The sequence below is a fragment of the Phyllopteryx taeniolatus genome, chromosome 1, assembly GCF_024500385.1.
Source record: "Phyllopteryx taeniolatus isolate TA_2022b chromosome 1, UOR_Ptae_1.2, whole genome shotgun sequence".
NCBI classification, from domain to species: Eukaryota; Metazoa; Chordata; class Actinopteri; order Syngnathiformes; family Syngnathidae; genus Phyllopteryx; species Phyllopteryx taeniolatus.
The window spans coordinates 24,578,945-24,589,193 of NC_084502.1; the positions used below are offsets into that span (position 1 = coordinate 24,578,945).

The 10,249-nt window shown below is 41.3% G+C and overlaps 1 protein-coding gene across 2 annotated transcripts; it reads left to right on the forward strand.

Annotated features, from left to right (window-relative positions):
• Positions 1 to 91: 91 nt before the first annotated feature.
• Positions 92 to 7,205, forward strand: zgc:113227 (uncharacterized protein LOC541506 homolog). Of its 2 annotated transcripts, XM_061782837.1 has the most exons (3): positions 95 to 276; positions 1,765 to 1,923; positions 2,133 to 7,205. In XM_061782837.1, the coding sequence occupies exons 1-3, from the start codon at positions 239 to 241 to the stop codon at positions 2,857 to 2,859; spliced, it is 924 nt and encodes a 307-aa protein (XP_061638821.1). In that variant the 5' UTR covers positions 95 to 238; the 3' UTR covers positions 2,860 to 7,205. The 2 variants fall into 2 exon arrangements, with proteins under 2 accessions (XP_061638813.1, XP_061638821.1); XM_061782829.1 differs by having other exon boundaries at positions 92 to 276; positions 1,765 to 7,205.
• The last annotated feature ends 3,044 nt before the right edge of the window (positions 7,206 to 10,249 follow it).

Below are 10,249 nucleotides of genomic sequence, written 5' to 3' on the forward strand. Positions count from 1 at the left end.
TAGCGATACATCAGTGCGTCACGCTCCACGTCTCCAAACGGGAAACAAGGAAGTAGAAATATGAACTTCAGTTCAATAGGTGGCGCTAATGCACACGGACGCTGGTTGCCAACCGTCATGCCAACTCAAACTGGAAGAATAAGAACATCAGTCACAATGGAGAGAGAGTGTGTGAAAATGTTGCTACTGACTTTGCGAGCCTACATTGGAACCCGTTATCGACTTCTTCATCTTCTCCATGACATGCATCAACAGAGATTACGTAACAGAAAGAAGGTAACTTTTCAAACTAATGTTATATATCATACGGTGACTAAAGTGACCTATTTTTTCGGTCTCTAGGTGTGCTTTTGATTGATATTTGTGGTTGTCTCATTCCAGATTTGGAGGATAATTTATGCATTAACATTTTGTCTGATATTTTTTTGTCAAGTTTTCAATAAAAGCAGGTAATAAACCATAAAATTCAACCACTAGCAGTACACTTTATGAAATACAGTATTTTATTTTTCATATTTTATCAGCTGTTTTGATGCGTTTTGGCACAACTCATAGAGATACTCAGACACTTGAAAAATATATTTTAAAAATATTCCTGAATGAATCCATCCATCCATCCATCCATCCATTTATTTTCTTCCGCTCATCCAAGTTCAGGTCGGGGGGGCAGCATCTTAAGCAGGGAAGCCCAGACTTCCCTCTCCCCAGCCACTTAGTCCAGCTCTTCCAGGGAGACCCCGAGGCATTCCCAGGCCAGCCGGGAGATATAGTCTCTCCAGCGTGTCCTGGGACGTGCCCAAAACACCTCACCAGGGAGGCGTCTGGGGGGCATCCTAACCAGATGCCCGAGCCACCTCATCTGGCTCCTCTTGGAGGAGCAGGGCCTAGACTCTGAGCTTCTTCCGGATGACAGAGCCTCTCATCCTACCTCTTCGGGAGAAACTAATTTCCTCCACTCGTATCTGCGATGTTGTTCTTTCGATCATGACCCGCAGGTCGTGACCAGAAGTGAGGGTAGGAACGTAGATCGACTGGTAAATTGAGAGCTGCGTCTTTCGGCTCAGCTCCTTCTTCACCGCGACAGAACGTTACAGAGTCTGCATCACTGCAGACACTCCACCGATCTGCCTGTCGATCTCCCACTCCATTCTTCCCTCCTTCGTGAACAAGACCCTGAGATACTTGAACTCCTACCACATACTCCCGGAGCACCCCCCACAGGACTCCCCGAGGGACACGGTCGAACGCCTTCTCCAAGTCCACAAAACACATATAGACTTGTTGGGCGAACTCCTATGCACCCTCAAAATTATTGCTATTGTTGACCAGCCCCAGGGAACACACCCACTGAGGCATAAATAGAGGGACTGCACACCTAAACATTTCTAACTGAAGATGCCTTTTGGATTAAAGGTGAAACATCTTCCACTAACAAGAACAGTCCATTTATTTGATCTGTTTTTGCATTTGATATGCAAGTTGGTCATCGAGAGGTAGGGACAGGAGAAAAAATACAGTTTAGTTCGTGTAATTTGGTATTTGAAGTAATATGTAGGAAACAGCTTTTACTACAGCTACTGTTAAAGTTGCCTTGGGAAAACTGTAATTTAGACAACAAGACGACAACTGCATGTTTCTGTATTTTGTCCATGGATTATTTGCAATTTCTTGGGGGTGGGCGTGCCGGCAGACAGAAAATGTCCTCCAGTTCTGGAATGACCCCACTATTGGACTAATACTGTGTTTGTTTGTCTAAATCATCAGGTGCTGTTATGGCTCATGTCAAGGCGAGCGACACCTTCCGTGTGGGTGCGTCCGCGTTCTCGGCACTGGTGGGACCACGTTGTTCCGCATTTCAGCCCTTCACAGTTCCAGCAGAATTTCCATTTGTCCAGGAAGTCCTTTGAGTACATCTGCAGTCGGGTGAGCCGTGCTATGGGGAGGAGGGACACAAACTTCCGTCTGTCTATTCCTTTTGAAAAAAGGGTCGCGATTGCAATTTGGAAGCTCTCCAACGGTGGTGGCTACAACACCATTAGCCGTCTCTTTGGTGTGGGCCTGAGTACCGTGTGCATGTGTTTGTGGGACTTTTGCAATGCTGTCATTAAGCTTCTGCTTCCCATCCACATCAGATGCCCTGATGCTGACAAATTGGTGGAGATGGCCACCTTGTTTCATAGGACCTGGGGAGCACCCCAGTGTGTGGGTGTAATCGGTGCTTGCCACGTTCTAATAGCGACTCCAAATGAGCACTCCCATCACTACAGCAACAAGGAGGGTGGACACTCTGTCGTTCTACAGGCCGTTGTGGATGGAAAAGGACACTTTTGGGACATATGCGTTGACTCTCCAGGTAGTGTCTGTGATTCCAGAGTGCTACAGCAATCACCATTGTGGGAGCTCCTAAGTAATGGGCAGTTGTTTGGTCGAAACAAAGTCAACATCTCTGGCTGTGATGTTGGCCATTACCTCATTGGTGGCCCAGTTTACCCTGCGGAGAACTGGCTCCTGACGCCCTTCTGTGACACGGAACACTTGACTCCGGAGCAAGTTGCCTACAACTCACAACTGAACTGTGCACGGTCTGTTTTAAAGGAAGCCTTTGGGAGATTGAGCGGGCGATGGAGATGCCTCACGAAGAAACTGGACTGCAAAGTAGAGCTTGCCAGGAAGATGGCTCTAGTCTGCTGTGTGCTGCATAACATTTGTGAGGAACATGGTGACGAGTTACAGGATGCGCAGTCTGAAATTCATGTGAACATTCCGCCACCTGGTCTGTCTTCACCCGACGATTGTACCAAAGAAGGGCCTGGTGTTAGAACTGCATTGCTGCAATACTTTAGCAGGGACAATCAGTGAAATTCATCTAGCCATCCAATTTATAGACTGCTTATCCTATTCAGAGATGCAGGGAGCTGATGCCTATCCCAACTGACTTTGGGCGAAGGAAACACTGCACACTAGACTCGTTGCCAATGAATCACAGGATACGTACTTGATTACTCACAAAAAGCTAGTGATATTAGGCTTTTGTGGGAAATTTCAGGGTGAACCTAAAATGCACTTTCATTTTCACAAGTGAACTTCATTTGACTGTCTCTAAACTTTGAATGCACATGTCCAACTCTTCAGTTTTTCAGAACTTTTTGCACACCGTGCTGTTCTCTAACAAGGAACTGAACTGCAAAATTCACAAGTAAATTTATTTTGTTGCATCTTCCAAAGACGTCCACTTTTATGCCTTTCTGTGTCTCTCCTAGTCTCTCTGCTGGTTATGCTCTGTGACACTCTTAAGCTCAGAGGCCACTTCCCTCTGAAAACATCCGGTGTTGTCTTGGTCTCATGATGTTAAAATGTGGAGAGCTTGATGTTGGGGGAGGGGAGGAGCAGAACATTAATTCGTCCATCCATTGATCAAACACATACTGTTGTTTTTTGACATTGTACTGTGCTTGTATAAAATATGTACTGTGAAGGAACACAAACCCAAAACATAATCTAACGACGGGCCAGTACACCAGTCCTTCCCTTTTACAGTTTAAAGTAGATATTCCATACATGCATTTTCTGTACCGCTTATCCTCACTAGGGTCGAGGGCGTGCTTGAGCCTAACCCAGCTATCTTCGGGCTAGAGGCGGGCTATACCCCGAACTGGTCGCCAGCCAATCGCAAGGGCACATATAAACAAACAACCATTTGCACTCATATTCACACCTACGGGCAATTTAGAGTCTTCAATTAACCTACCATGCATGTTTTTGGGATGTGGGAAGAAACCGGAGTACCCGGAGAAAACCCACGCAGGCATGGGGAGAACATGCGAACGCCACACAGTCGAACCCCGGTCCTCAGAACTGTGAGGCAGGTGTGCTAACTAGTCGGCCATCGTGCCGCCCAGTAGATATTGATTAGCTCAAATCTACCATTACTGTTTGTATCGTGCTGTTGCCCACTACTGCAAACTACAATTTTATGGACATATTCTTCAATAATGTCTTTGAGAGTGTCATGTAAAACAGAGTAGTGTATTACTTTATCATCTGTCAGCCACATGTCATCTTAAGCTATGTCACAGGTTCCTTGAGGTATTAAAATCTCAACGTGGAGTTTCTGGTGCCTGTACCAACATTTTTTGTCATCGTTTATGTTGTCATTTTAACTTCAGTTGACCCGGACAAGCAGAGTTGTATGTCCATACTGTATTTTGGATTTGCTCCATCAAGTGTGAACATAACTTTTGAGTGTATAGCATATGTGATACCATTTTTTTAAACTAAACATTTCAAAAGTACAGTATCATATGTGTAGTCAGTGACAATGGTATAACCTCAAAATTCTGAAAATGGTTGTAGTTTGCAGAGGTATACACCTGTATTGCATTTTATTGAGTTTTTCTGAAAATTTTAAGCAATTTATTTCGATGCATGTCAGAAACAAAATATTGAAAACCACACTCATTATGATGCAGTCCAGTTGTACACTTCTGCAAACCACATCCACAATTAGCAGCACATTGTTTAACTCTCGACAGTCATAACAATATTTGATATCCATTAGCTTGGGGAAGTGTATTTAATGAAGTTGCTTGTCGTGTATGTAGACAAAAATCAATGGAAAGTGTTGCTGAGCTTCCATCTATCCGTTTTCTATACTGCTTATGCTCACTCTGGTGGTCGGTGAGCTGGATCCTATCCCAGCTGATTTAAGGCAAAAGGCGGGATGTAACCTGGACTGTTGGCCAGCCAATCGTAGGGCACATAGAGACAAACAACCATCCACGCAGAGGTTTGAACCCCTAACCTCAGAACTGTGACAGACCAAACATACAGTATCATAAGCATTGGGCTCTTACTTGGTGGGTAGAACTTTGTGTCCTGGATCTCATTAGATTGTGCGAGTGTACCTAATGGAGTGTCCGTTTAGTGTGGACTTCATTGACAGTTGTAAGTGTATATTCTGAGCATCAACCAACAGAGAGCGCTGTTGTGCCATTGAACTCGATGCCGACCTCTACAGTCGGAAAGTTCCCACTCAAAACCAAAGGGGGTTGTTTCTACTTGACTTACATTATTTCTGTACTTTCCATTTTAGCCATATATTGAAATGCAAATAATGAGATCTAAATGACACTCTGAAGTAACCAGTTGAGTTTCAGTTTCATGTTATCAGTAGCTGATTGAGTACACTGTACTATATTTTCCTGAAAACCGTCTGCATAATCTCCCAGATGTTTCATTGCAGTATAACTATGCAAATATATTTGCTCTGGCTTTGATTTGATTGGCAGGTTCCCCCAAACCATCAAACAGACTCAGTCTTCTAGGTTATTATCTGTAGTGCAGTGAGCAGAGGAGTAATTTTCCTCCCAGGGGAGTAAAAGTCATGCAGTTTGAATGGCCAACTGCTTATAGCAAGCTCAGTTGTCACTCTGGGCTGTTTTTTAATTGTATTTTTGTTTTAAACCTGATCATATTCTCATTTGTTGTAACATACTGTAGCTGACTCTTATGTGTCTTGTGTGCAGTTCTATTGTTAAACTCATAAAGAATACCTATATAATGGTTTTGAGGTCTTTGTATATGATTTTCTTTTGTGTATACTCGTCACACAGAACCTTTGGAATGTAGCATTTGTGCACCCTCCTCTCAACCTTTTCCATTTCGCCCATGAACCCCCCTCCCCCTTCCCATGTCCTTGGGAATTCAATTATGGAAAAGTGTAGCTGGAAACCTTTCCTTTATGTATTCATGTAAGGAGTCTTGGCTCTTGGGTGATATTGTACGTCCTTGAAACGATATAGATGCTATCAGTTTCAGTGCTGTCTGTCAACGTTGCACATGGGAATGAAGTAGAGAATGGTGGTTCATAAGTGAAAATATTGAAGTTTTAAATTAATCGATCAGGCTCTTAAACTTCCAGTTGAGTAGAAGATGGGGATGGAAAATGCTTGCATAATGGATCATAGAAAGTCAATGGCAGCTGGGCATCCTGCTTTAAAAGACTGCCTGGATCATCCACTTAAACCACCACACCCTTAACGGGGGGAAGAAATACCAGGTGGGACCACTAGAGAGGTGTGATTACCTTTTACTGTGATTATCACAACGTACATTGCCTGCGCAGTTGACGTGGCACCTGTAAAGCTGAAGTCAGTGTTTGAAACATGCCGACTGCCCTTTTATCCATGGACAAGCTGACTAAAACTGACAAAAATAAGGCTTTTAATTGTGGTCCAGCAAAATTATTTGAGAAAACAAATTTAATGAAACTGGCCTCGACAAAAATTATGCTACCTTTCACTTAATACTGTATGTTGTTGCGCAACCTTTTGAAGAAATTGCTACAATTAGATGATTTCTGTAACTCTCCATGAGACTAGTGGACCTGTCGACAGCTATTTTGGACCACTCATCATGAGCAAACTGCTCCTGACAGCATGTTTCAGATTTTTCCACAGATGTTCAATGGGATTTATATTAGGACTCTTCAGTAGTTTAATGTTTGCTCTTTGTCGTTCTTGTGTGACTTTTTCAAAAGTCAATAGTGCACATTATACATAGGTATAGGGGGAAATGGAAAACAAATGTATAAATGTATTCCACCATCTAGAGGTTATGAAAAAGCTGTACACTTTCATTCCCATATGCCACCGCCATCTAAAGGTTATGAAAAATGTGAACAATTTCATTCTAATATGCCACCGCCACCTAGAGATTATGAAAAAGGTGTAGCCTACACTTTCATTCCATTATGACAGGGGTACGTATGACTGCATATATGTACAGTTGTGCTCATAAGTTTACATACCGTGGCATAATTTGTGAAATATTGTTTTTTTTTTTTTTAAATACGACTGATGACTGAACAACAGCAATCATTCATTTCTATATGGTTATGTTTTGTTTAATGATAATGCTTGTCTGAAATGCTTGACGGTTTAATTTGAATCCCATTAAAATAAAACTAAATGTGGTTCACTTGGCCCTTTTCTTTAAAGAATTATACACATCTTACAAATTCTGCCTGCGTAATCAAACATGAGCACAACTGAGTGTTTTCTCATTTACTAAATACAAGTAGGGCTGTGAATTTCAAAATAAGAGCAAGTAAATAAAAAGAAAGTATTACGGGTTCAAATAGAGTCCTTAACTTGAATAATTATTTAAAAAAACTAACAAAATACAGATAATACTTCATGCTTTGATCATATGGGTAGAAGCAAAATCATGCATTGTAAAAATGCATTATACATAGGTAAAAGGGATTTCCAGAGTTTTTAGGTCAATTTTGGGGGTACGTATTCTACATGGGTGCGCATTATACACAAGAAATTACGGTACTTTATTTCTCGACTGTTCTGGAATTTCTTTGGATCCTGTCGTTTTTTAAAATTCTTTTGTCAGGCAGGTTCTGTTTAAGCAATTTCTTGATTGAACGGGTCTGGAGGTAATCAGGCTTGGGTGTGATCAGTGAAAATTAACCAAAAATTGTGGTTAGCCACAATTCATGGTTTAACAAGGGGGGTAATTACTTGTTTCACACAGGGCCAGGTAACTTTGAATAGTTTTTCTTTTTTCCTTAATAAATAAAATCACAATTTACAAACAGCATTTTAAGTTCACTTGGGTTATATTTGTCTGATATTTACATTTGTATGATGATCTTAAACAAAGTGGGGAAACTATGCAAAAATATAACAATTAGAGAAGAGGGCCAATACTTTTTCACGGCGCTGTAAATTTCTGAAACTGGCAAGCACATTTTACTCCATAATGCCTTGATCGTGTTCAGATTTCATGGTACCCTGTACAGATTCAAGATACCCTGTGCTGGATGCAGCAGAGTAGCCCAGGCCGGAACATAAACAAACTTACTCCATGTGTTACAGTGCTCTTTTTATTTGAATGCTTCATCTTTGCCTCTGCAAACGTAGAGCGGATGTGACTTTATCAAAAAGCTGCAGTCTTGTCTCCTCTGTCCAAATAACAGTCTCCAACAAGCTTTGTGGCTTTTCAATGTGTTCTAGTCTTTCCAGTGTCATCAGTTTCAAGTTCAGTGACCACTGTGGCTGTTTCCTTCTTTAATGGAAGGGTACCAAAAATTGTGTGAATGTGTTCCTATATTATATTTGAGTCTTAAAATCATTATCAGGACTACTGTGCATAGGGGAAAAATATTTTCGACAGAAGTCCAATGGCAAACGTGATAAATGGGCATAATTCAGTGACTCATGCTCCTGCTGTGTCCACACTGACCCCCAAACAAGTCTGAACTCCACACTTTGACCTCAATGCCCCTCCTCCACGGAGTCACTCATGTATTACATTGTGCATTAACCGGCCATTGACCTCTCTATGCTAAACCCAAATGCCTAATCATTTTATAGCAATTGTACTGCTGATTCTGTTATCCACTCTAGCCACGGGCTTCAAAAGTGTCTCAAATGACTTGTCTTGTCTAAATCACCCAAATGGGAGCTGGCAGCAAGATTAAAAAAGGAATAAGTATAGACAGAATTGCTATTTTTTTCATTTTGTAACTTTATTTAAAAAGGCTCCGCCTGTAGCCTGACATTTTTAATCTCTCCATTTGTCACTTAGACATTTTTGCCATTATGACCACAAAGCTTGACCGTTGCCCCCACCAATATGTATACTCATCTCACTAATACAGAGAGTAATGGTAATACCGTTATAATGTTTTTGAAGTCAAGATAATGCTAATGCCTCTAATGATGACGCATTCTCTTAAATCCGTCCCCGTCATCCAATTGTCTCTTGTGGTGGTGAGGCCGGCCTTGTCGCCCCGTGGGAGATCTGTGATGTATTCAGCCAGCCAGGCCTTGGGAGGAAAATGAAAACAAATGTGGTGTAATAAAAGAGAGAAGATGAAGTGATTCTGTAATGATGCTCTGCACCGGCCATATAAATCAGAAAACAGAAGTGGAGCAGGGCATATACTGTATGTTCCCACCTTCACGGGATAATATGGGTGGCACAGCATACATGCACACATTCGGTGTGCTTTGTGAAGACCGCTCCGATATACAATTGCAAAGATTATTCATCTTGTTGTTTGCGGTTGACATTGTTGTAAATTTCATAGTGTTTTTCTGGAGCCTGCTTACACTAGAACCTTTCCCATGTAGCAATGTTGGTGGTGGGGGGTATTTTTGCTGTTGTAGAGTCATTCATCCTATTACAAATATTATTTAACATGGAACTCTCATTACTGTCCAAAACTAATATGGTTGCACTATCACTTGGTGTTCATTCCCTTAACTGTACTGTGCAATCAGATTTATCCAGCTAAGATGATGAACCTATTATGAATAATTTACTATTTGAAGGAAAACTAATTGAATACTTTTAAGTGACCAAGACAATAGCCAGATCTTAATCCAGTTAGGGAAGACAAAAGTGAAGGCAGCTGAAGTTGCAATCAAAAAGCAAGTGAAGGTGGCTGCAGTGAAGGCCTGGCAAAGTATCTCCTGGGAGAAATTGGGGATGGCCATTTTGGATTTTCCTCAATATGAAAAGTGATGACATATTCTCCACATAACATGGTTGTAATTCGTCAGTGGTGAATTTCATATTTTAAAGAATACTCTTAAATATTATTCAATCGCACATCTTTATTGTTTCATTTAAAATCCGGCCAAATCCTAAAAACAAAGGTTCAGAATATACAACAAGATGCACAGAGTCTGTAGTAACAAGAGAGCCCTTCTCTTTTAACATTGCTTTAAGAATGGAAATGTCACAAAGAAAAATAGGGCACTGTGATGTAATATGAAATCTACTGTAGATGTAAGTAGCATATTTCAATCAAGATTTCACTGTAAAAAGCTATGAATTTTCTAACATAAGCACTGTTTGTATTGTGTCGTACTGTGTTTTTTTATTTATGTTTTTCTTTTCTTTATACCCCTTGCGACAGTCTATCTCCAGAAGGCAGGACGCGCTGCTGTAATCACTGTAAATATAGTTAAAGCATGAAACGGTCGTTCTGCAGTTCACCTTTAGGAGTCGCTATGGTCACAATGTAAGGCTTGTACTCCAAGGAGATGCAGGCTTGACGCAAATAGTACAATGGTGGCAACCTTAATTATACAGGAAATAAAATATATACAGTGCTTAACACAATGCCACATGTCATTGTTTGTCTCAGAGACCATCCAAGCATCACGAGTGGGCTCTCGAAGTTTTAGCATTTTGAACAGGAATGAGGAATTTCAAAGTGAATTCA